The sequence below is a fragment of the Neomonachus schauinslandi genome, chromosome X (assembly GCF_002201575.2).
Source record: "Neomonachus schauinslandi chromosome X, ASM220157v2, whole genome shotgun sequence".
NCBI classification, from domain to species: domain Eukaryota; kingdom Metazoa; phylum Chordata; class Mammalia; order Carnivora; family Phocidae; genus Neomonachus; species Neomonachus schauinslandi.
Genome location: NC_058419.1, coordinates 98,871,092 through 98,898,781, shown reverse-complemented (window position 1 = coordinate 98,898,781; position 27,690 = coordinate 98,871,092). Strand labels below are relative to the sequence as shown.

The window sequence follows — 27,690 nt, the reverse complement described above, 5'->3', positions numbered from 1 at the left end:
GCTGGGCCCGGAGCCCCATGTGGGGCTTGGTCTCACAACCCTGAGATCATAACCTGAGCCGAAATCAAGAGTCAGACACTTAACAACTGAGCTACCCAGTTGCCCCATTTTGTTTTGTTTCTTAAATTCCACATGAGTGAATTTATGTGATACTTCTTTCTGACTTTTTCACTTAGTATAATATACTCTAGCTCCATCCACGTCATTGCAAATGCCAAGACTTTATTCTTTTTGATAACTGAGTAATATTCCACTGTATACATATATACCACATCTTCTCTTTTCCAACCATCAGTCAATGGACATCTGCACTCATTGCATAATTTGACTACTTCCATACTGCAACTTTACTGAATCTGTTTATTAGTTATAACATTTTTTTGGTGGAGTCTTCAGGATTTTCTATATGGAAGAATACATCATCTGCAAACAGACAATCTTATTTCTTCCTTCCTAATTTGGATGCCTTTATTTCTTTTTCTTTCCTAATTGCTTTTGCTAAAATTTCCAGGACTATGTTAAATAGGAGTGGTGAGAGTGGGCACCCTTGTCTGATCTTAGAGGAAAAGCTTTTATGATCAGAGGCATTCCTTTTATACGGAATTAAGTTTTTATCATGAAAGGATGTCAAACTTTGTCAATTCTGTCAAATGTTTTTTCTGCATCTACTGAGATAGTATGTTATCTTTCATTCTATTAATGCAGTGTATACACTATATTTTCATATGTTTTCTTGCCACTAATTAAAATCCTTTAATTTCAGCTTGAACTTCTTTCAAGATTTCTTCTAAGGTAGGTCTAGTGGTGATGCACTCCCTCAGCTTTTGTGTGTCTATAAAAGATTTTCTCTCTCCTTCAGTTTTGCAAGACTACTTGGCCAGATAGTATATTCTTGCTTAGCATTTTTTTTCTTCCAGCATTTAAAAAAATATATTCTCACTCTCTCCAGGCATGTAAAGTTTCTGCTGAGAAATCCAATGAAAGCTTTACGAGGTTCCCTTGTAGGCAAAAAGTATGAAAATGAGTATAGGAAACCTCATTTAAAAGAGTCATGAAGCCCTAAAGGGGGAGCTGTCACACATGTACCACCCCCTGCAGCCTACATAACCAGCAGGAAGAAGGAAGCTCTCTTCCTACCCCGGGAACAATGTGCTAAACAATGCCTGCAGCCAATGAGAAATTGCCACATCCTTACACTCTTGTCCTCCTCCGATAAACTTTTGTTCAAAACAACCTTCCCCAATTTCACCCTGAAATCTAATAAAAGCTGACCTTGCTTTTGTCTTTTCAGATGTGCCTATGGTTTGCCATAGTTTAACTGTCCCAAACTGCATCTCCTCTACTCTTCCCAAATAAGCTTATTTTGCTGATAAAATAAATGACTTTTTCAAGTCAAGTAATTCACAAATTACTTCTCTTCATAGTATTCCATAGGGCACATAGGTTTTTTTCACTTTTTTTTCATTCTCCTCTGACCAATTTTAAAGGTCCTATCTTCACAGATTTTCTTCTTCCACTTGATCCACTCTATTAATGCTCTTTATTACTTTTTCCACTTCTTTCATTGTATTCTTCAGCTCTCAGATTTGTTATTTTTTTATGATTTCTATTTCTTTTTTTTTACAAATTTTTCATTTTGTTCATGTATTAGTTTCCTAATTTAATTGAATAGTCTTTGCTTTCCTACAGCTCATTGAGTTTCCTTAGAATAACTATTTTCAAGTCTTTAACAGATGAGTGGTAGATCTCCATGTCCTTGAGGTTGGCTACTGGAAAATTATTATGACACTTTGGTAGTAGCATGATTCCTTGATTCTCCATGTTCCTTGAGGTCTGGCAACATGGTCTTTGCATTCACAGTAAAAGTCACCTCCTCCAGTCTTTACTATCTGCCATCAGAAGAGAAATGCCTTCTGTCAACCCTGCTAGGGATTCTGAGGCTATCTGAGACCCTCTATGAATATGACTGTTCCACAATTCTGGCTCTCTCTTGCGGCAGAATTCTTAAGCTTGTATGGCTTCTCTTTATCCTGCAAAAAACCAGACAAGGTATTGACAGCCTCCCTTTTGCTTTCCCAAGAGTGGTGCTAAATGCCAGGTTTGTGGTTTCTCCAAGGCCTGCAGATTTAGGCCAACCTTCTGTACATGCTCATTAGCTTCCTACAAAAGCTTGTACTTGCCACCATTCAGAGTATGCACTGGAAGCCAGCCACATTATTGGGATGTATGTAGCTGTGTCATATAGGACACTGGTAGTGCTGTGGGAAATTGGGGAGCTCACTGGGCAGAGTGACCCCAGCAGCTGGTGGGTGGACCTCCTGATGAAGTCAGTGATATTAATATGATCTGTGTATTTTTAATACAATTCCAAGACCTGGTGGCTGTTCTTTCAGCTGCTCGTTACCCCGCAGTAGTGTAGTTCACAACTTAGTACTGTGGATTGAAGAGAGGGAAATATGCTTCTTCGGCAACATCCCACATAGCTAGGGAAGCTGGGCACTCTCTCACATGGTCTCACTTTTCCACATGGGAGAAATCATGATTCTGAGAAGGGCTCTCTTGACATGGAGCTATGCGGCCTTGGGGGAGAAGTGATGCAAGTAAAGTCAAACCCTTCCTCTTACCCTGTCCTGTGCATCCAGTCTTGGATTTTTTTGTTCCAACAGTGAATGAGTTTACCTAAGGAGTAAGTGGTGACAAGGAAGAGAAGTCCAAAGAAGGAGCCCTAAAATGATTCCAAGTATAGAGGTCAAGGCAAAGGAACCACCAAAGGTATTAAGAGTGGTCATGGAAACTGAAGGCAGACTAAGAGGGAACCAACAGAAAGTGATGATATAGAAGCCAATCAAACAAAAATAAAGACTAAACAATGGATTTAATTATATGAATTCACTGGTGATCATGACAAAAACTGTTTCAGGGTAGTGATGATGATGAAAGTTTGATTAGGGAGCATTCAAAAGAGAATGGGAAGAGTGGTATGGAAAGAGTTTCTGTAAAGGGGAATGGAAATGGAGAAGTGGGGAGGAGGAAATGTAAGGCAAAGGGGGTATTTTTTTTAATTTTATTTTATTATGTTATGTTAATCACCATACATTACATCATTAGTTTTTGATGTAGTGTTCCATGATTCATTGTTTGCGTATAACACCCAGTGCTCCATTCAGTACGTATTTTTTTAAATTTTATTTTTAAGTAATCTCTACACGCAATATGGAGCTTGAACTTAGAACCCCAAGATCAAGACTCATATGTTCCACCGACTGAGCCAGCCAAGCACTTCAAGTGGCTATCTTTTTTTAAAGGCTGGAGATATGACAACGTAATTCCCTACTGATGGAAATGATCCAGTACAGGAAAGAAATGTATTTTGATGTAGGAGGTAGGAGGATGTTCAATAGGTGGCATAATGTCTGTGTGCTGAAAAAAGAGGATGGTATCCAACATATAAGTGGAAAGGCTGGCCTTATGGGCGCCTGGGTGGCTCAGTTGGTTAAGCCGCTGCCTTCGGCTCAGGTCATGATCACAGGGTCCTGGGATTGAGTCCTGCATCGGGTTCCCTGCTCAGTGGGGGGTCTGCTTCTCCCTCTACTCCCTCCCCCCACGCCCCCCCCCCCACTCATGGTACCTCTCTCTCTCTCTCATTCTCTCGGATAAATAAATTAAACCTTTATTTTAGAAAAAGTGGAAACACTGGCCTCAGATAGGAGCACAGACAGGTCACTCATATTAACAGTGGGAAAATAGAGTCCATGAACTAATATGCAGGTCTGTGGGAGTATGTGCAAGCACCCTTCTGAATGTTTCTATTTTTTTCAGTGAAATGGGAAGCTTAATTAAAAAGGAAAAAAAAAAAAAGAAGAAAAAGAAATGGGAAGCTAGTTAATTGCCATAGAGTAAGGAGGGAAGAAGAAGTGGTAGAAATCTGAAGAAATCTGTGAAATATTCCTCAGAGGAGTGGGGCTATGAATGGATATGAAAAATGTAGTAAGATTACCAGTGAGCACAATGGGGTACTTGAGGTTTGCACTCATGATTTCCAAGAGGGACTACTCAGCATGATATGTGTTTTCCTTGAGCCATATTCATCCTCCCCAGTGCAGGCACAGCATCAGCAGGAAAGTGAATCTGACCTAGGTAGGGTGCTGTCACATTGGTATGTTACAGAAAGACAGGAGAGGACAAAAGAGTTGAGGGAAAACACAAGGGATGCTTTTAATGATGGATTACAGATAGCCAGCATATAGTACAGAATCTCCCTTGAGTAAGAAATGACAAAGAGAAGATGAAGTGCTTCTCTAATCAGAAGCTGGTAAAATTATTGGATTACGCATTCCACGAGGATGGAAGAATTTTGAGGTTGAATTACTAGGGGGATGAGTTGGAAAGGAAGGTAGTGATGGCTGCAAAGTGGGGTGCCTGAGGATGATATTATGGAGAAGTATCTGGTAATGACAACTTCTACGTTAAGAGGCTGGGAATGGGCAGCCGTGGTAGAGTGGAAGACAAAATTATTGGAGGAGCTATCAAAGAACTGAGGGCTCAGGAACTGGAAGCATCATCTGAGAAGATACTGAAATCCCCAGCAATTATGACAGGAATGACAGTAAGTCAGCTGTTAAAGTATTTAAGAAATAATGAAGAGGGACCCAGGAATTTGTGGATGATTGTACCCAAAAGCTGTACTGAGTGAGAAAAAGACAGATTTGTATGTTACCAGAATGACATCCTTCTAATCTTTAAATCCAGTGTTTCTTGGTAACTATTATAAATTTATGGCTACTATTAATTAAAATATATAATTATGCACTATTTAGAAATGACACATTTTATAATTTTATACATGCAAGTTTATGTCTATTTCATGCCAATTATTTTCTTTACCAAGCATGTACATAGTGGTTACTCTCTGCTAGGTACTCGTCTACACACTTTACAAAGATTAACTCATTTGGGGCACCCGGGTAGTTCCACCGGTTGAGCATCTGACTCCTGATTTTGGTGCAGGTCATGATCTCAGGGTTGTGGGATAGAGCCCTGCATCATCGGGCTCTGCACTCAGCAGGGAGTCTGCTAGAGGACTCTCTCTCTCTCTCTCCCTCTGCCCCTCCCCACTCTCTCTCTCTCTCTCACTCTCTCTTTCTCTCACTCTCTCTCAAATAATTTACCCATTTGATCATAAAATTCTTATAAAGTAGATGTTAATATCATCACATTATATAGACTGGGAAACTGAAGCATAGAGAGAATAAGCAACTTTTCCAGGATCACACAAGGAGTTTATGGTGGGGGCAAGATCTAAACTGAGGCAATATGGTTCCAGAGCTTCTGGTCTTACACACTATGCTTGCCTCTCTATCCATGAGAATCCTTCTCCAACCATAAGAGTTTTAAATTTTATTAGCCAAGCATTTCAGGGAAGTGGGTCTGGACAATCTTTTCATTGTGAGATAGGAGTTTTCTTATATAAATGATATCTTTATTTTTGCATTGTTTATATGCCCAGTTCAAGTATCCCACTTGAATTCCAGATACATTTCTGGTTGTCTACTTCTCCAAAGTAAACTTGACCAAAATGGAAGTATTTTATTCAATTTTGTTCCTTCCTGAGCCCCCAGTCTTTCTTTCATTAGTTAAAGGCACTGGTTAACACTGTAGCTTCAAACAGGAAACTGAATACACTTTGATCCCTTCTCTCAGCCTCTTGACTTGAGGCAAGCTCTTTTTACCAGCAAATACGTCATTTCTCACAGGATCCAATTAAATGAAGAAAGTGTCATGTTAGAAAAGGAATAATGGTCAAAGGTGGGTGTGAGTGTAGAATCCCTGATAAAAAATATAACAAGAACTTGCCTAATTGGCAAAAATAAGAAAAAAAATAAGACTACGTTACATATGCATAATGTTGAGCACACTGAGTGAAGTAAGCTTGCTGGAGACAGACCGTGGAGGATAGAGTTTCAACAAACTTTGAGTCCCACAAGCATTTTGGTCCAGTTTGCCCACCATAATGTATCCCTTCCACATGTTCATTACAGTATAGTGGGAAAATACACATAAATAAAAATAAACAGTAATGAGAGACAGAGCAACAAGTATTGAAATCACCACCATCTCTATGGAAGAACTTGGAAAAATAACGTGAGAAGTTTGGACAGTGAACCAAACATCATGTCAAAAGAGGATTATGTATTTCAAATTTCTTCATGTCTCCCGATCTCCACTAACGCCCTCCCTGTTCTTTGGCAGTATTACTTCCTACCTGGACAACTGCAAATCCCACCTGCTTCCACTTGTGCCCCTTCAGGCTATTCTTCATACAAAGGAGTGTAGAGCAAAGTTTTCAACGCTCACTTGAGATGATGCCGCTTCTCTATGTAAAAGCCTAATAGCTTCCCAGTGCACTTGATGCACATACTAAGTCCTCACTGTGACTTACTGAGACAGTTCATGACTTCTTTCCCACCAGGCTTCTCCTGGCTCATGCTGCCCCACTTAGAGGCTTCCCCTATGCTCCTCCTGTACGCGCACTCTTCTCTCCCACCTCGGCCATTTCTCCCACTTCATTGTGTATCTAGACTCTCCCTCATCCACACGCCCAGGGGCCAGGCTCTTTGCACTTATCAGGCATCAGCTTTTAATTCCACCTCTTCAGAAAATACATTCCTGAAGACCCAATAAAAAGCAGGTTCCCTGCTCCTTTAGTCTCATTCAGAGCATTCTGATTGCTTACTACAGAGCATTTATCAACATTAAAATTAGGCATTTGTGTGATATTCTGTTAGCTCATTTACTTTCCATCTTCTCTACTAAACTATACCCTCCATGAAGATAGATATTTATTACGTTTATTTTCTTCCAACTTACATCTGTTACAAAATGTTTAATAATACATACTGAAGAAAATATTCTAATAAGTAGTGAAGAAATAGTAAAAATGTCTCTAAATTATGCATTTGCATGCATATGATTAGTTTCCTTAATAACTATGTAACACAATAATGTAAAGATATGTATAATTATGAACTCCTCCTTCCCTACCTTCCTTCTTTTTAGTATGGTTCACTAATTTGTGAGTTATTTTAATAATGATTATCCTTTATTTTAGAAACAACTAAAGTCTTGTTTTTTTAATTTGGCTACAGAACTTTTAGAATTTAAAATGTCAACCATTTTATACCTACAAAATCAAATCATGGGATCTCAAAGTATCTCCAAGTATATCAGGCATTTGGACAATTTTGTCTCTAATTATTTATGGTTTTTTCCAGACTCTGCCATCTAAAAACAAATGAGTTTATTTTAACCCAAGAAAGAACATCATACCCCATTCTGTATGTAGCCATTTCTGCAATGCATAGATTTACGATTTCTTTCCAGTTCCCTCTGGAGCCCTGAATTAGGCCCAAACACCCAAGCTTCGCTTCACTGCTTGGGAAGACTGTATTGTCTTGCTTGTCTTCTTGAGTGTATGATACCTTCCTAAAGAAGCGTAGGTCATTTGGCAGTCAGGTCAGAGCATTACACAGTATGATAGTCCAAGGAGAACCAGAGAGACATAAAACATTCTAGAATGGGTTGAAAACATGGATGGGATCTATGGGGTTTTTGTTACACAGCAGACTAATGTGTTTACAATACTTCTCTTTAAATGACAAGTCTGTGGTATGTTTTATAGGAGAAAGAAGGTCTTGAACAAGGACATTTTAAGACCAGAGATACTTTAAAAATTATACTTCTCCAACATGTAAAAACCTTGAGGTCTCAGTAATATTGATGACTTTATATATATGTATATATATTTTTTTGCTGCTGTTTTCCCCCTTGCCCTAATTGGTGTTATTCTTCCTATTCATCCTGTTAGAAACATTCAACAAACAAATACCTTTCATTTTGGCCTTCCAGGAAAACATAAATGGTATAATCTATTACCTAAGTAATACTTTTTTCCTGAACATTCCTTCTAGAACTGGCTTACTCCAGAGAAGAATGCAAGCTAGCTGACCCAGGGCTATCTCGTCTGTGACTTAATAGAACTGTTGAGCCTTTGCCAGTGACAGTATTAGCAGGGTCACTTGCCTTGCCTTTTACTTCTCTAATTTTTTTCCTTTTTCAAATTTAATGTTTGCCTTGTGGCATGACTTCTTTTCAACTTTGAAAGGTTACTTAGAAACAATGAAAGACTGCCTCTAATACACGTAAGATGAAACCGCTCATTAACTTCAAAAAAGGTACGGGTGTATTGAAAAATAACCACGGCTTTAGGTCAAAATTTCATCTTTTGAACAAGAAGTATTAGATATACACTACTTGTGTATATAATATTTACTTTTCCATAATGTAATCTTGAAATTGAAAATCAATGTTTATAGAACATTCTGCTGTATAAAAATGAGGAACTCAGATGTGATCATAGAGTTATTTTGTGTTTTATTTCCCCCATTGAGCTTTCTTTATTTCCAATCTTAATTCATTACTGAAATAAATATAATGAAGAAGCCAAACTTGCCTATCTTAATAATCAGAAGTGAAAATTATCATATTTGTACATACACATAGATGAGTCTTTCATTTTATCCCCGTACCAAGTCTACAAGTGTAGAGTATGTTCTGCTAATCCAATTACTACCATAAAGTTATACAATGAAGAAAACATTCAATGAAAATCATACCTAAAAACAGGACATTACTGTTCAGCATGTTCCATCTTCGAGAAGGTCATTTCAGGGTCTCAGTAAGATGAAGAGATACTATTTAAAATCGCTACTATAAAAGTGGTTTTTTTTTTGTTTTTTTTTTTATGGTAGACAAATGCTAGTTTGAACTCACCAGGCTTTAAAGCATCAACATACTCAGAGTTTAAACTTTTAAAAAGGGCAGTGGTCAAGGGAGACATTAAGAAAATCTTAATTAAACAGAGACAAGGCACAGTGAAAGAGGTTGTACGTACCTGACGGCACACGTAATCCCACTGAGTGTTAAGTTCTCGGAGTTCTGTCTCAAGTCTGCCGGCAAACTCCGGCTCCGCTTCAGTCTTCAGCTTTTGCACACCTTCACTGACACTGTTGAGACTGGGCTGAATCGTCTGAATATCATTGACTAAAAGCTAAGGAAATAATTCCATGTAAGCTAGCTGCAAACATCACCACAATATACTAGAAATGGCACATAGATAGGAAACATATAATCAGGACTCAGGACATTATCCATGAATTAAAATCTTTATTTCTTAAAAGATTTTAAAGAATTTAAAACCTGACACGCACCCACCTGTAGATATAGACCTATCCATGTCTCAGTCTTGCCGTAACTGTTCAGTGGTTTTCCTGGTGTGAATCAAGTAGGGAATTATCTATATTCTACTTAGATCAGACACACAAGGAAATAAATCTGATATTCCTTGTTAGAAAAGTGTGTGAAAATGATGGGCTTTATCCATTACTATTTTTGAAATGATTTTGGTTTTCAAATGCAAGATATTGCAGTAATTGTTTATAGCATGATGGGTGTGAAGGTTATTTGTAAGCTGGGTTGGTTTTCTTTTTTCTTAGCTTGTATTTGCAAAGAAAATTCTTTAAAGAGCTAGATTACTTTCTTTCCACTGCATGACAACGGTATAATGAATATTATTTCAAAAATCCATACTGTATAAAATTGTGTCCAGTGCAGTATGCCTGGGCAGAGCAACCCAGTATGACTAATAATCTGCAGTAAGTTATAACAAATAGCCCAAAGGATTCTTTGCCTTTAAATGAAACTGTATTTTATAGTAAAATAATCTTATGAGTGTTGAGTAAAAGATAATCTTTTTCTGCTCCTCATTTATTTAAGCCGGTCTCTCAACACTGGCACAACTATCATTTTAGACCAGCTAATTTTTGTTGTGAGAGGCTCTTCTGTCTCTCTGTAGCGTAGAATATGTACAGAGCATTCCTGGCCTCTATCCACTACACACTAGTAGCATCCACCCCACTCCAAGTTGTCACAAAAATGTCTCTAGAGGTTGCTAAATGTCCCCCAGGGGAGCAAAATCACTGTGGTTAAGGACCAGTGATAAAACCAAATCGTAACTTCCATATAAAAGTCTTCATATGATAAGGGTCATATAAAAATCTTACCCTGCACTGTTTCAGCTGTCTTTTCAGAATTTCTGAATCCCCAAGGGCAGGCCATTCCTCCTTCAGGAAAACATCAACTTCAGCCATCCATTTCTTTAGAGTTTTTATGTGATTCTGGAATCAGAGACCCATTTTAAGCTTTATTGGGGTGCTGAGTTCTCTTAACACAATTCATCATAGTGATATTTATGAACACAAGCCCAGGAACAATTCCTGTGTTTGAAGGATGTCTCTAAGTAGCTCTTCAGGAAAAGAATATTTTTACTAAGACTGCATTTTTATGGTCTACAGTATGAGCACTGGTGTATGAAGCCTGCTATTGTTAAAAATAAAAAATTACTACCAAATGTGGTTTTATGATGTTACTCTTGAGAACATTAAATCATATCCCCCTCTAGAGAAATTTTAAGTTACAAAACAACTCATGATAATACTAACAATGTGCCCTTACAGTACATAAAACAAACTATGAACAATAAACTCAATGTAATGGTGTCTTTATAGCCTCCCTAAACCTGAACTTCCACAAATTGTTTTCCACAGTTGACAGTTTAAATAGTCCCTCCAGTTGGGAACTTTTCAGAATACAAGATTTTGTCATCTTTGAAGAGAAAACTTCTGATATTAATTTCTTATTTGCCTGACCAGGCTGAAGTAATTATCAGGTGAAAAATGTCATCTTTTATCATTTATAAATAGCCAAGTACCTCCCATTATTCTTTCACATATTGCTTTTTCTTCCCCCCGACTGCTTTTTTTTTTGGCTACTTTTCAAATGTATGATTTTTGAGCTCCTTTATTTCCCACACAATTCAAATCTGCTGCCCAGATGTGCTATTTCCTCCCGTAATTAAATTTCTATTGAAAATATGTGCTTCTCAGAAAGCTTCCCCTTCAGTATGATTAATACTAACACTTTTTAAAAGCATTTGACTAAATCTAAGAACTTCAGGTTTCAACATTATCATCTTGCTGATAACTCTTGAGTCTGGTTTCACGTTTCTTCCATCTCACCACTGTCCTAGTTCAGATCTTATTATAAGCTCCTTGATGACCACATTAGCTCCTTTTGGTGTCTGCCTCAATCTTTCCCTATTCTAATCCATTCTCCACCTGGGTGTCAGTATTTTTCTTAACTCCTCCTTCTTATCACAGCGATGCTTTGAAAATACAAATATTATCCTATCTTTCCCCCTTTAAAATAGCGGTAACAGTTCCAAATTCTTCTTTTTTAATCCCATGACCATTAGGTTGTAATTCATATTCCAAAACATGGCATCCGGGGCCATTCGTTATCTACTCCTAGATCCTTTTCCTAATCATATGTATTACTTAATCTCCAAACATATTTTTCTCTCTCCAAGACTGAACCCTTTCTGGCTAAGTGAACATATGACTGCATTGTGTCAGGTACCTTCTCTTCCTCTTTATCAGCTGACTAAATTCTACTTGTTCAAGGTGCAGCCCAGATAGCCCATGTTCCAAGAACATTTCATAGCCCCTTTGCCCAGTTATTTTGGATTTCTTCTCTGTCTCTTGTGGTAATGTTTACCATACTGTTTAATTTACTTCCTGTGTTGGCTGAATAATGACCTCCCCAAGATGGTCACACCCTCATCCCTGGAACCTGTGAATATGTTCCCTTACGTGGCAAAAAAGACTTTGCAGATGAGATGAAGTATTTTGAAACAGAGAGGTTATTCTGGGTTATCTAGCCAGGCACAGTGTAATTGCAAGGGTCCTTATTAAGAGGGGGTCAGGAGCGTGAGCGCTAGGGAGAGAGGCTCTAAGACGCTGCACTGCTGGCGCCGAAGACAGAGGATGCGGCTGTCAGGGGAGAAATGTCATTTCCAGAAGCTAACGAGGACAAGGCAACAGATTTTTTGCTCAAGACTCCAGAAAAGACACAGCCGTGCCTACACCTTGATTTTAGCCCACTGTGGCTGATTTTGGACTTCTGACCTCCAGAACTGTAAGATAATAAATTTGTGCTGTTTTAAGCTACTAAATTTGCAGTAATTCGTTACAGCAGCGATGGGGAGCTAACACACCTTTTTGCTTCACTAGAATGTGGGCTCCTTGTTGGCAAGGACCATGTATTTATACCCTCTTTTACCACTGGTACTGGCAAAAATGTGTTTGCGTGTATGTGTGTGCGCACATATACTTACATGTAGAGACATGTTCATATGTATGTTGTGCTTTACAGGTTTTAGGACTCATTCTTTTGGTTTGTAAGAGGTAAAAACAAACAACTAGTAGCTGGACTGGGACTTAAAGCCAGAAGTATCTTGTTCCGATGCTTTCCATCATGCCATGATACTGTCAAAGATTCATCCCAGCATTAATATTCTTCACAATAATTTGCCCCATAAGAGAGGTATTACCTATCTCAGTAAATATTTTAGACTTTAGACTAGAATGTTAATTGTTGGTTTACTGTTTTCAGCTTGGGTGATTAGGAGCATGGTGACACTATTCAAACAAATTAAGTCAGTAGGAGCTGGTCTGTGGAAGGTAATGAGGTCAAATTTATATATACAATTTTAAGTAAAATATGCGGATAAAATGATATGACTTTATCACATGATAGATAACTTTTTATCTATTCATAAGCTAAGGGATACCTATATTTTAAAGGACAAGCGGACTGAAGGAGAGACTGGTTTTGAAAATTATTAAGCCAAAAATATACTTACGTCCTATCAGTATTGGTGGCAAAAAAAAAAGAGAATTCTTAGGAAAATCTAGAAAGGGGAACTCTTAATTACTGTTTTCTTAAAAGAAATAAGCAAAATACACTCATTTGAGAAAAATGTGTGTCTTTTGATCTTATCACTGACTTTGAAGAACAATGGAGGTTAAATATCTATTTGCCTTTAAATTTTATAACACATCATTAGGGGAGAAACAAGCAAGGAAAAAAATGAGTCCAAAAGTCCAATCTTAAATTACCTGAATTTTTCGAAGTTTAGCCATTTGCTCCTCTAGCTTCTGGCAAAGTTCAACCAACTGGGAATACAGCTTCTTCCAGCGACCCTCAATCTCTTCAAATTCTGATTGATACTTCCGGCTAATATCAGACAGTGGTGCTTTCTTTGACATCTCTTTCACAGTGGTGCTGAGATAGTTTAGGCCACTTTGTTGTTCTTGCAGAGAGCTTTGTAAAGCCTCCAAATTAAAAAAGGAGAGTACATGTATACTAATTGATGAATAATAACAAGTTTCATTGCACAGTTTCACTTACGAGTTTCACTTAAACGTATTTACAGTGAAAGCTATGTGATTCAAACATCTAAAAATATAGATGTGCCATCAGTTACAGAATAACCAGTAGTAATTCATATTCTACTGTTTACCCTATGAGTCATTTGCATAGTAATATTTTATTTAAAAATCTATGCCTGTTTTTATGAACAATGTCAAATATAACCCAACTCTGTATGAACCAGAGTTCTAGCACACCTAATTTTATTATATCATATCGGGATATTAGTAACTGTATTTATGATATAGTTAGGGAGCTTAATTTAATTACATGGAGTCTTTATAAGACAACTTCTAACGTTCTCTAGGTAAAAACATAACTAAATCATATAGATACATGGGATAACAAAACTGAGTAAGTTAACACACGGATGGCCTACAAATGCCAATTAACTAAAGTTTCATATTTTATACAAGACTTTTTTTTAGTGTTATAGTGAAAATTAGGGTAATTTGGGGGAGAATTTCTAAAGTCGGTTTTACAATTGTCCTGTGTAACCTATGCAATCACTTATAACAGAATATCCATTTTAGGGTTTCTCCACTCGCTATTTATTACTTTCTGGTTATAAAGTGAGAAAGGTTCAAGATAAAACATTGAAAAATTACCATTTATATATTATTTTATGTAAACTTCATGTTTCTATAACTCAACATTGATTATGTGAACATATTATATATACACATACACAATAATTCCTTCTTTTACAATGTAATCTATAATATTCCCCAAATATGCCAAATACATATCTTTTAGAATTGTATAATATCTTATGTCTATTTTGTGGTATTTTAAATTTTTTGCTTTAATTTTACTTCACTAAACTTGATTTATTACTTTGACAATACCTAGCATGCATGTAACTACATTTTGAGTTAGGCCTTTTTAGTGAGCCTTTTCCCACGTCATTAAGTTTATTTTTCAAAAACATAAATTTTAATGGCTTCTCTAGCTCATTTAACCATTTCCCATTATTAGCTCTACAAATTAACTTCTAGTTTTCCACCCCTGTAAATTATGTTTATAATCTACCCATCTATCTATCTGCATCTATTTTTCTATATTTTTGTGTATTCTGATTACCGCCTAAGATACAGACTTCATGAAAATAGTATTCAAATGTATAATGCAATTAATTATTTTGCATGTTATTAGGAAGTATCGAAAAGTTTCCTCAGCAAAATTTTAATTCAATTTACATTCCCACCAGAGAATGAGAAGGTAGGTCATTGCTGCCAGACCTGCACTTATTATATCTTTTTGTTTGCAACTGAGATGTGAAAAATAGTATTTCATTTTATACATTTGTACCTTATCCTTTACAATTTGAGTTAAAATTTTTCATAGGTTTAATGGCTGTTTATGTCTCTCTTTGTGACTTCCTTATTAATGACTCTCTCCCTTACTCAGACAAAATTTTTCCTTGGTCTCATCTTTCTTTTATATTGTCTGGTATTTTTACCATGTTTGTAATTTTATCCATTGATTTGTGTGCTTCTCTCTTACATGTTTTTAAATATTTTACTTAAAAATTTCTCCAAAATCTGTGCTTATTAAAATGTTTTTGAACTTTTTAATATATGTGGTATTTTGTTTTGGTATAACATTTGACACAAAGTTCCAACCACATTTTCTTGGCTACTTAATACAATTTCTCAATAATATTTGTAAGTAATTTTTCTCTTCAATGTTTCTTCAGTAGAAGTATACTCTTCTACTCATCTATACACCATTTTGTGTATACTCAATCCACTCCTCTAGTTGCTGTATTCTTTGTACTCTTTTTAAGCTTATAGTTCTATTCAGTCACATATTCTTCAAAGTAAATTTTAGAATCATTCCAAGTATTAAAAACAACATAAAAAAACCAGATCAAACAGTTACAGGTTGCTTGATGTGTTAGTAGAGAAACAGTCAGTCTAAATAGGGCAATAGATACTGAAGAATGTTTAAATGGAGATTTCTTTGAAGAAATAGTTCTAACATAACTTTAAGAAATAATATTTAATTCTTGAAAAAGAACTCTTAATATAAAAGTTAAATTTTTATTTTTTTTCTTAATTCTCAAAATGTAGACCTATCTCAGCTCCTAAATATAATTAATAAATGCTTTCTTGACCTAAAAAATAAAATGTGATGGGATATAAAGCACAAGCTTTTCAGAATTAGTAGGAAAAGTATTCTGAAATCTCTTACAAATTATTTCTTTCATTTACCATATTAGTATTTTCTATTATGTGATATAAAGCTGCTAAAAATGTAGCTAATAGAACTCAAAAAATTAATTATGACATTACATAAGGCTAATGTTTAAAATTTATTTTATAACTACACAGATTTTACCACTTTGTGTTTGGAAATGTGAAAGGAGTTATAAATTAGCAAGCAAAGGAGGGGGGAATAATACCACAACTTTTCTAATAATCAAAATAATTGTCTGAAAACACATACGAAATGAGAAAGAATATACTTCAGACATAGACCATATCATTTTCTTCAAAGATAGAGGTTTTGTCTTATGGAGACAAGGCACAAATGCATAAAAGATTACATTTTTTAAATCTTATCTTCACTTTTGCAACTGGTAAACTATCATACTTGCCATGATTATTTTATTTCTATTATTTTCACATTACACCAATGTAAAAAATAAAGGTCACGCCAATGTGACTGCTTGATAGATGAGATCTGCCCTGTATTGTTTAAGACATACAGATATTCACAGACCTGTAACTCTCCCAGTCTCTGTTCCATGATGTCATATTCAGTGACAGTGACCTGAGGTATAGAGAGTTTGGTTTCTGACTGCTGGATCCATGTCAGGATGGTACTCATGGTCTCCTGGTAGCGCATGGGTGGCAAAGTGTCAAAAACTTTATCAAAAGGCAAAAGAAGAGAATCATTTCATTATTTTAAACTTTGTCATTATGTTTTCCTAAGTTGTCAGCAAACTAAATCACACTGCTAATTACAAATATTAACAAGTTGTGAAAATGTGAAGATACAGAGTAGAATGTGATGATGATCTTGAAAATAAAATCTCACTACTACATGTATGATATTTTGAGAGAAATTATGCACACACACACACACACACACACACACACACACTACACTGAATCCTCACATCAGACTCGCAAGGTTATTGTTGTTAAAGTCATTTTTTTTAAGGGAAGGAAATGACAAAACATAGAGGCTAAGTAATGTGCCCATGGTAACAGAGATGGTACTTAGAGAAACCAAGGAGAGTTCATGTATACTGACTTTGAAGGATACTCTTTGTGTGCTAGCATTTGCCTTTGCAGAAAATAGTATCATTACCCACAGCAGTTGATATTTTAATTTATATCATGTCACTTATCTCACTAAAAAAATTCTGCATATTTAGTATGTATCAGAGACTCTAATAATGATTACCCATATTATCATTCTCAATTCTTACAATACACCTGTGAGATAAGCATTTTTATTCTCATTTACAGTCGAGGAAACTGAGGCTACAAAAAAAGCCAACTAATCTGCTCACACTCAAGAACCTAGTAAATAGTAGAGTCAGGATTTTAAACCAGGTTTGTCTGGTTTCAAAGTCAAAACCACTAATCAACAGTACACTTTCCCTAATATATATATATAGGTATAAATTAGGGACAGAAAAATACATTAAGTACAATGTGTGTGTGTGTGTGTGTGTATACATGTAGGTATACACAAACTTTAAACCATATGTGAATATATGTGTTTATATACTTAACACAACTGTAATTGTTTACACAGTTATAACTGTACCTGCATTAAATGAGAAGAAATAAAAATTTTCAGATTTGTCAGCTTATCAATAAAGTGATAAGGTAACATGAGCATGGTAGAAGTATAAAACAGTTAATTTATGAGATGTTATAGTATTATAGATTGCCCAAAACTCAGTCAGCATCCATCTTATTACAGATTGAGGTAGGGAAGGAAGAAGGAAGATGACAGATAGATAGATAGATAGATAGATAGATAGATAGATAGATGCCATAATTAAAGAACCCTTAGCTTTTTAGCACAGACCAACATAAAATCAAAATCTCTCAAATCCAGAAAAAAGATAAACACTGAAACATTCTAAATGATTAATAAATTTGATATATTTTTGCTATATTAACCAATATAATTCTAGCTAGAACTTAGGAAATAATCATGATTTGATACTTTTTTCATTAATTTAGAGATAATATTAACAAAGTATGCATTACTTTGAATTATTCAATGAATAATTTACATTACATAAAGTCTCAGGTTCCCCTTAAAATCATGATAAAGTATTGAAGATTCAGACCACCATTACATGTGGACATATTGTATGGATGGAATTCTTGTTCCATCTTTTGATTCAGAATGTTTGGGTATCTTTCTTCCTTTGCTATCTGGATCCTGAGTAAACACTCTAGGTGTTTCACAGATGGATAGCATTGGGGAGGAGCTAGAACTGAAAGAACACCTACCAAGTCCATAGTTTCTGAACTAGCTACCTCATTGCCCACATGTAGGTTCGTCAATCAGGAAATACTTTTATCTGAAGAGCTATGGTAATAGCTACCCAATGGGCTCTAATATCACCCTCAAGTCTGCCTCCATTCTAGAGGAGGTCCTGCTTATATTCTCCCTTCTTTAGCTTCCTTCTGTATAATAAAAAGTTAACCATTTCTGTCTCTGAATTGTTGATGTTTTTCTGTATAACTGCTTCTAATCTGTATTCAGGGGCAAGACATAAAGTCCTCCCACTGAGAACTAAGCCAAGCTTCCCCCCATTCTGAGAGAAGGCATAGGACTTCTAAAATAATCAAGAAGTATGTTGTATCTCACACGTCTTAGACACGTCTCCAAAGGCAAGGGAAACCAAGGCAAAAATGAACTACTGGGACTTCATCAAGATAAAAAGCTTCTGCAAAGGAAACAGTCGACAAAACTAAAAGGCAACCTACGGAATGGGAGAAGATATTTGCGAATGACATATCAGATAAAGGGCTGGTATTTAAAATCTATAGAGAACTTCTCAGAACTCAACACCCGAAGAACAAATAATCCAATCTCGAGATGGGCAGAAGATATGAACAGACATTTCTCCAAAGAAGACATCTAAATGGCCAAAAGATACATGAAAAAATGCTCAACATCACTTGGCATCAGGGAAATCCAAATCAAAACCACAATGAGATACCACAGCATAGTATTTATCAATACTGTTTCATTTTTGTAGAATCATCACCCATGGCTCATATAAGGCCCCCTAGACTATCCACCTCTCCAGACTGATCTTTCATCACCCACTCCCTTCTGTGCTCCAGGAAGAAAAGACTTCTCTGCTAAGATTCTTAACTAGCCATCACTTACTACCCCCCCTAGTCTTATTAACTCCTATTCATCCTCTGGCTTCTGTGTTAAGCAGTACATTCTCAAGGAAATCTTTGATGACCTTCCCAGCCTGGGTAAGTTTTCTTAGTAGCAGAGCCTTGGCCTTGGCCTTTTCTGTTCAAGCACTCATCTCAAATTATAATTATAAAAATACGAGCTTGATTTTATGATTAATGGCTGCATCTTTCCCCAATTTACAAGCATGACAGCAAAAAGCATGTGGTTTTAGCTTGGTGATGTATCCCCAGTGACCAGTACAGTGTCATGCAAGAAATCAGTATTTGTTGAATGAGTAACTAAATGTTGGAAAGTGTAACCCTGAGCACACACACAGAAAGAATGCCTTTGCCAGAAACACAGGAGAAAACCAGTATTTGGTGAAGCCCAAAATGTGAACAAGAGGAGAAAGAATCTACCTGGAGAATTTAGACATTCTTCTTAACCCATCTATTAAATCTTTCTAATCCCCATGGAAGTTTCTAAACACTGAGTAGCTTAAATTGACTTTGTTTATTCCTCATCTCCTTTTCTCACTTCATGATTTCTAGACTACTAAGGTAGACTTTCTTTAATTGCAATTTTTTTCTGACGTAATTCATTTGTAAATTTACAAGGTGTTAGTTTGGTGAAAAATTAACAAACAGTAAAGAAAATGTATGTATTGAATCTCATAGTACAAACAGTATGCACACACGTTTTGGTTTTCTTCTGGAATTCTTTTGAAAAACCACAAAATCATGTTCACAATTGTATCATTTTGGAACAGAACAATTGATAGAACAACAATTTTTATTATATCCTAACCAGGAATGTTACTTTGTGTTTCTATGGAAATATGACCACCATTGCATTAAAAAAATGTTTATACCTCTCTATTTGTGTACCCATACATACAAATAAGAGAGATATATGTATATATTTACTATACTATATATCATTTATTATTTCAACTATTTATTGTCAATTTCAGCCTCTGGGATATATTTTAAGGATGCAATAATTAAGAGAACAGAGTCCCTGCATTCACTGATTTCACACTTTACTCATGGAGACAGATAATATTCTAATATAGTTTTGATTATTGTAATTAATTTTATAAAAGAAAAATAGAGTGATATGACATTAAATATTAAGAACATCATATATAGGGGTGCCTTAGTGGCTCAGTCATTAAGCGTCTGCCTTCGGCTCAGGTCATGATCCCAGGGTCCTGGGATCGAGCCCCGCATCGGGCTCCCTGCTTGGCGGGAAGCCTGCTTCTCCCTCTCCCACTCCCCTTGCTTGTGTTCCCTCTCTCATGTTCTCTCTGTCAAATAAATAAAATCTTTAAAAAAAATAATATCATATGCAGACTGGGAGCTCATAAAAATTATCTTTTGAGAAAAGATATGGAAGAGTAAGAATTAGCTATGCTAGGCCTTTTGGGAGAATACGTAGAGCTCTGAGGTAGGGAATATAATGTCATTTTCAGGAACTGAAAGGTCAATATGAAGTAGGGAGAAAATAAGCATGAATCAGGCTGTGACTGTACATAGGCAACGCTCATATTAGGCAGAGCATTTTAGGTACCTTTAAACTAAGAGCAAAAGAAAGTCATCATATGTAGTACGTAAAGAAGTGTCACGATTAGATTTTCTGTAAGAAAAATCATTCTGGCTGAAGCATAGAAAATAGACTTCTCAGTGTCTAGAATTGATGAAGGGAAGGCAAATTAGTGGTCCAGGCAAGAAACCACAGTAGCCTAGACTAACATGATGACATGGAATATGAAAAGAAATTTGGATTTGAGAACTATTTTGGATATAAAATTGCATAGGCTGAGAGACTGAATGGAAACAGGAAAGGAAGTGAGTGAGGTACAGGGAATAGCAAGGATGATTCCAAGGTTCCTGATTATACAACTACATAGATCTTGGTTCTTGTCTATGATATTGGAGGGGCCAAAGAGGAAATGGTTGTTGGTTGCAGAGTTGCCCATCAAGAGTTTATCTTCTTGGGATTCACTGGGTTTGCAATGCCTTGAGATATTTAACTGGAAAGGCAAGGGAGTAGTAGTTGGACATAAGGACCCAGGACTTAGAGGGTAGGTCTGGACTGCAGATAAAATACATGACTTTTTTGTTTACAACATAAAATTAAAGCCAAGGATACCTTTATTCATATAGCTTCCTTCTAGATGTAAAAAAACATTCACTAGCCAACATGACTTACCTTGTAGTAGCTGAAAAGTGATTATAGCCACCCAGTTTATCTCATTTAAATCAGACATACCTGAGAATACTAGTGAAGGACTCCTAGTGTTTTGTTATATGTAACTAGGTTATATATGGCACCTTTTTAAAAAAAAAATCACAACTCTCTCTCTCTCCCCACCCCCCAAATTAAAACCACTCAGGGAAAGTAAAAGTACTTAACTGTCACAAAAATGATGGAGTAGAGAGAAGGAATATTGAACTGTGTTACCCAATATGGTAGCCACTAGCGACACATGTCCATTGAGCACCTGAAATGTGGTCAGTATGAACTGAGATGTTGTGCACATGTAAACACACACCAGATTTTGAAGACTTAGTACAAAAATAATGTAAAAAATCCCTATAATTTTTAATTTTGATTCTTTGTCAAAATATTATTTGGATGTATTTAAATAAAATACACAATTAAAATTACTTTCATCTCTTTCTTGTTTAATACAGTCACTAGAAAATTTTAAATTATGTATATGGCTCACATTCTATTTAGAGTGGATGAGCTTATGTAGAAGCTGCGGGAAATAATCCATTTGGGGAAAGAAAGAGTATATATGTTCATAGTCTGTAAATAGTGACAGCATTTTAAAACATTGAAACATCTGCTGTGAATATGAAGTTGGCTCTAACTTGAATTTGTCATCATTTATAAGTAGAAATCAGTGAGGGCTTAATATATGAAGTAAGTGTGTGTGTGTGTGTGTGTGTGTAGAAACTTAACTAACAGCACTTTCTACTTTTTTGATAAATCTATTTTGGGAAATGCTCATATTGAAGCTATCCTTCTTTTTATTCCATACCAAGTAGATTCCAACTTTTCCCCCATCCCTCATCGTTAATAGAATGACAACAAAACAGTGTAATCAACAAAGATCTTTTTCTGCAACTCCAAACCTTATTAAATGGCATCAACCATGGCAGAGAACAAGTATTTCTTTACAGTATTAACACTGGCAGAAGATGTTCGGAAGGAAGAAGGGACCCAAGGACCCACAGTATATGATGATTAACATACTAGAAATTGTCCTTAAAAGACTGAGAAAAGTAAGGAATTTTGAGTATGGAGATTTGAATTTCCAACGCCAACACAGAAGTTAACACCTTAGCTTGACACTCAAGGACATTTGATGTTGGAAGTCAATCAACTTTTCAGCCTAGTTTCTCATCATCATAAATCCTTCACCCAAAATCTATCACTTTATTCAAGCCTTTGTGTTTATGCTACTCCTGCTACAAGTCCCTGCTACTCAAGTTCCATTCCCACAAAGGCCCTAGGTGCTCTGATATGAGCAAAATAGATGGGTTTATGAGAATTTTATCTAAGATCACCTGAGAATTTTTTTAAAAGCCATGTGTCCAAGGAATCAGTTGAAATCTGGGTCTTTTTCAGAAGCAATGCCCTAATAGTCACTGCTTGAATAACGGATTCATTCTCCACTTTTTTCTCACAATTTTCTACCCAAGTTTGTGTAAGTATAAACTACTACACTATTCAACTATTTATTACAATATCAGTTTTGGGGGGGTTTGCTGCATTTCCCCCTTTCCACATTATTTTCTAAAATTGGCCCTATTAGTTCAGTAATCCTATCTTCAAGAAGTCCTAGTAAATCATTTTTTTTAAATATAAATCTTTTAATTTTTTATGCTCTACTTGGCATTTAGCATATTCCCCAAGATTCTCAAGGTCAAGGAGCATTCCTTGAACCTCAAGGTATAAAGCACAGAGCTAGCTTAAACAAATATGTCTGTTATGCTTGATGTTGAGGTATCAATGAAAAAAACAGAATAAAAAGAGCCATTTACAGTTTTTCATAATTTTTTTCTGGAGTTCAAGAGCCAGGCAATATAGATTGTTTCTTAGAATAAAATAATTCTTTACTTAAATATAAAAGCACATTAAATTTTCTGACCTGGCTCTAGAATAGTTAGATCAAGACAACTTTTGTTTCCCTTCCTCATCTCAGCATCTTCACATTGGATCAGCATCTTAGCAGGAACTAACCACAGTGTTTGAAATTATGGCCACAGAGATCATTTTCTGCTCGTTGCCCTAAAATTTTTGTGAATTATCCCTATAGGAAGCACAAGTTACTCCCTGTCATTTTGTGAGAGTGTCTCCTACCACTCCTCCTCAGATCATCACCTCTTCAAGGGCTGCCTCCACTTTCCTTTATATTCCTTATCACAACTCTGGTCTAAGGTTAGGCCTATATACATAGCAACAATTTCCCGTCTCCCAGCTTCCACTCAGACCTTTCTACTTGATTCTCACAAACCAGCTAGAGGCTAACATAATAGTTAGAGCTTTCAAAATTATGTATCAGATTACTGAATTTCCTCAGCTGAAATTCTTTTAGAAATTTCAACTAGTGGGGCACCTGGGTGGCTCAGTTAAGCGTCTGCCTTCAGCTCAGATCATGATCCCAGGGTCCTGGGATCGAGCCCCACGTTTGGCTCCCTGCTCAGTGGGGGGTCTGCTTCTCCCTGTCCCTCTGCTCCTCTCTTTCTCTCTCTCTCTGACAAATAAATAAATAAATAAATAAAATCTTTTAAAAAAATCACGGGTTAGGCAGGCTGCCCTTATCTTACACCACATATAAAAATCAACTTGAAACAGATTAAAACCTTAACTGAAAAACTGTAACCATAAAACTCCTAGAATGAAACACAGGGAGAATGCTTCTTAACATTGGTCTTGAAATGACTGCTTGGATTTGACATAAAAATAAATGGGACCAGGTGAAACTAAAAAGTTTCTGTACAGCAAAGGAAACAACAGAATAAAACAACAACCTACAGAATGGGAGAAAATAAATGTAAACCACGTAAATGATTAGAGGTTACCATTTAAAATATATAAGGAACTCCTACAACTCAACAGAAAAAAAATAATCTGACTAAAACAATAGGCAAAGGGCTTAAATAGACATTTCTCCAAAGATGACACACAAATGAAAACAGATATATGAAAAGATGTTCAACATCACTAATTATGAGAAATATGCATATCAAAACTACAATGAGATCACCCTACACTTGCTGGGGTGGCTATTATCAAAAAGTAATAAAAGATAACAAGTACTGCTGAGAATGTAGAAAAATTGGAACTCGCCACCATTTGTAGAAATACAAAATGGTGCAGCTGCTAGAGGAAACAGTATAAAGGTTCCTCAAAAAATTACAAATTAGAACTACCATACAATCCAGCAATGCCACGTCTGGGGACATATCCAAAAGAACTGAAATCGGGATCTTGAAGAGGTATCTATAGTCTCATGTTTATTGCAGCATTATTCACAATAGCCAAGATATGGAAAGAAACTAAATGTCTATCAATGGGTAAATGGAAAAAGAAAATGTGGTGTATACACACAATAGAATATCATTCAACCTTAAAAAATAGGAAAGTCCTGCCATATGCAACAATAGGGAAGAACTGGAATACATTATGCTAAATGAAATAAACCAGTCACAGAAGGACAAATACCACATGATTCTACTCTATGAGGTACCTAACAGGATCAAACTCCTAGAAGCAGAGAATAGAATGGTGGGTGCCCAGGTGAGAGGGAAGGGGAAATGGGGAGTTGCTGTTTATCAGGTATAAAATTTTAGTCATGCAAGAGTTAATTTCTAGAGATCTGCTGGACAACATTGTGCTTAAAGTTAATAGTCTACTGTGCACTAAAAAATTTAGGAGGGTAGATCTCATGTTTCATGTTCTTATCACATTTTGTAAATTATGTTCAGTCTGCCAGCAATTTTTTCTTAAAAAAGACAGTACTAGGCCAGAAATCTAAGGTTGTAGAACAAATGAAAATCCTTCTGAACTTTAATGGGGGGAAAAACCCGCTTGTTTTGTCATAGCTAATGTAGTCACTTCCTCCAGTTTCTGCAAAACTAAACAAATCCCTAATAATTATTTTTCAACATGACTTATACTTCCAATTGAAATAAATCCAAACTATAGCACAAGTTTTGTTTTCATATTTACAGGTAAGAAGTACATTTAAAACCTTTCTTGTTAAAATAAGAGATCACCTGTAACAAGCCATGTGCTCTTTTTTCTATATTCCTCTAAATAAGAGCATAGTCCTTCTGGTTTGCAGTTTCTAGAAAAGGTCCCTTGCAATTGTTTTGGGAGACAATTCTACTCTCTCAATCTTCTAGCCCCGGGCAATCATTAATCTACATTCTGTCTTTCTAGGTGTGTCAGTTTTGACCATTTCCTATAAATGGAATTATATAACATATGGTCTTTTGCAGCTGGCTTCTTTCTTTAGCATCTTTTTAAGGTCTATCCATGCTGTAGCAAGTATTGGTGCTTCATTACACTTTATTATTGAATAATATTTCATTGTATAGAGAGGCCCATTTTCTTTCTGTACTCATCAGCTGATGGGAATTTGAGTTGCTTCCACTTTTTGGTTATCATGAATAATGTCACTACAAACATCCATGTATACTTGCTAGTTCTTATACAATCTAATATTCATCCTTTCAGTTATTCAAGCTCCATGAGGTCACTTGTGACACGTGATAATAAAACATTCTTAAAGGATTGCTCTGTGAGGACTAAGAAAGATAATTTATATGAAAGATTTATTTATAGACTAAAAATCACTATGAATATAGAATGCATTTTATCTTTCAATATTATTTTTTCATAACATCTCTGCCAGGTACCAAGCAGCAAATCCTTAGACCAATTTTCACTACTCAAAGTACATTTAAAAATCAAGTTTTTGTTTCATTGTGAGAATACTAGTAAAGAAAAAAAAGGAAAGAAGAGTTGAAAGTCAGAATGGATTACCACCCCTTGTGTTAGCTCTTATTTGCTGAATACTTAATATGTTCAAAGTACTGTGGAGTAATACAAGAAATCAGATTTACTCCCCCATGCCAGTTTGGGAGTAAAGCATACATATGTAAAAATTCTTTGGAAATAATGATTAATTAACAAACTGAACTATAATATGACTTGATATGGTGAATTTTTTATTTGCCTTTTATATAGAGGTATATAATATTTATATATCAATACATAATATATTAAGGTACATATATAAATTTATAATATAAAATATATAAAATATATAATTCAATTATAATTGATATGTATATAATCATATACATATAATTTATATATAGTGTACATATATAACCCATAAGTTATACATGCACATATAAATTATATAACTTATAATTCATATATAATCCATTTTAAATTAATAATTATTAATTATCAAGATAAGATTTCCAAAAGAGTGAGTAAAATTGGTAAAGATGTTTTGGTAAATAAAGTTAAGGGAGGACATTTTTCCTTTTTTTTTTTTTTTTTAAAGATTTTTTTATTTATTTGACAGAGAGCGAGATAGCGAGAGCAGGAACACAAGCAGGGGGAGTGGGAGAGGGAGAAGCAGGCTTCCCGCTGAGCAGGGAGCCCGATGTGGGACTCGATCCCGGGACCCCGGGATCATGACCTGAGCCGAAGGCAGACGCTTAACGACTGAGCCACCCAGGCGCCCTGGAGGACATTTTTCTTAAAGATTTTATTTATTTGACAGAGAGAGAGACAGTGAGAGAGGGAACACAAGCAGGGGGAGTGGGAGAGGGAGAAGCAGGCTTCCCGCAGAGCAGGGAGCCCGATGCAAGGCTTGATCCCAAGACCCTGGGATCATGAGCTGAGCCGAAGGCAGACGCTTAACGACTGAGCCATCCAGGTGCCCCGAGGGCATTTTATTTATAAATCAATGAAGTGAAAATGTTTGACAGTTTTGTGATCATCATATGTATAAAAGATAAAAGAAAAGACATGATAATATAGATGGGCAGATTGATGGCTCTATATAGATAGTAAGTATATATCATCTATTTATATTGTAGTATCATAATCAAAGCTCAGCTGTCAACAAACATCAACATTCTGAACGTTTTTGAAATAAAGAGGAAAAATGTTGAACCTTAACATAATAATAGGTACGTGTAAATTAAAATAATTTTTTAGTGAATAAGCTCCTTTGCACAGCAGTTACAATATAACCATTAACGTGTACTTGATTTTAAGGGAAGTTTACAGATTTTATGACAAGAGAAATGCATTAATGTTAAACAGGTCAATGTTTGAAAATTTAGGACAGTCATAATCTTTTCCCCAGTTGATTTTATAGACACCCAGCCACAAGTATACTGAAATCCACTAGAGGGAGCTGACATCACCGTGAAGTTGTATTACCTGATGTCCTACCAGGAAAATAAACCCCTCAGCAAAAACAACTTTAAAGTAAAAGGAAAAAAAAAAAAAAAGCACTTATCTTTTGCTTTATTCAGTTCATTCCATGACCTCACCAAGAAATCAAAGTTTAAAAACCAGGAAAACAGAGAACGTTTCATGTATATCACTATACTCATTTTAGAAACATTACGATTTGGTAAATTATTTGGATATTTACAAAGAGAAGTAGTCAAAAAACATGTTTTCCAACTAATTAAAGTTCTAGTAGAAAACAAATACATGTTCTTGTGCTTCTCATAACAAATTTGGGAAAGACATTTTTTTAAAATATTTTTATCTTAATGTCTTAAAATCCAAATTTACTCTATAATCTTATATATATATATATATATATATATATATATATATATATATATATAT

The 27,690-nt window shown here is 35.7% G+C and overlaps 1 protein-coding gene across 1 annotated transcript in view; it reads right to left on the bottom strand.

Moving 5' to 3' along the window:
* The window catches only part of DMD (dystrophin), a 2,077,064-nt gene that overhangs the window by 1,310,440 nt on the left and 738,934 nt on the right, over positions 1-27,690 (bottom strand). The window contains exons 22-25 of the mRNA XM_021677947.1: positions 16,114-16,259; positions 13,074-13,289; positions 10,119-10,232; positions 8,951-9,106 (exon numbers count right to left, since the gene is read on the bottom strand). Of these exons, the coding sequence (XP_021533622.1) occupies positions 8,951-9,106; positions 10,119-10,232; positions 13,074-13,289; positions 16,114-16,259 (632 nt within the window). The remainder of the gene's footprint in view (positions 1-8,950; positions 9,107-10,118; positions 10,233-13,073; positions 13,290-16,113; positions 16,260-27,690) is intronic.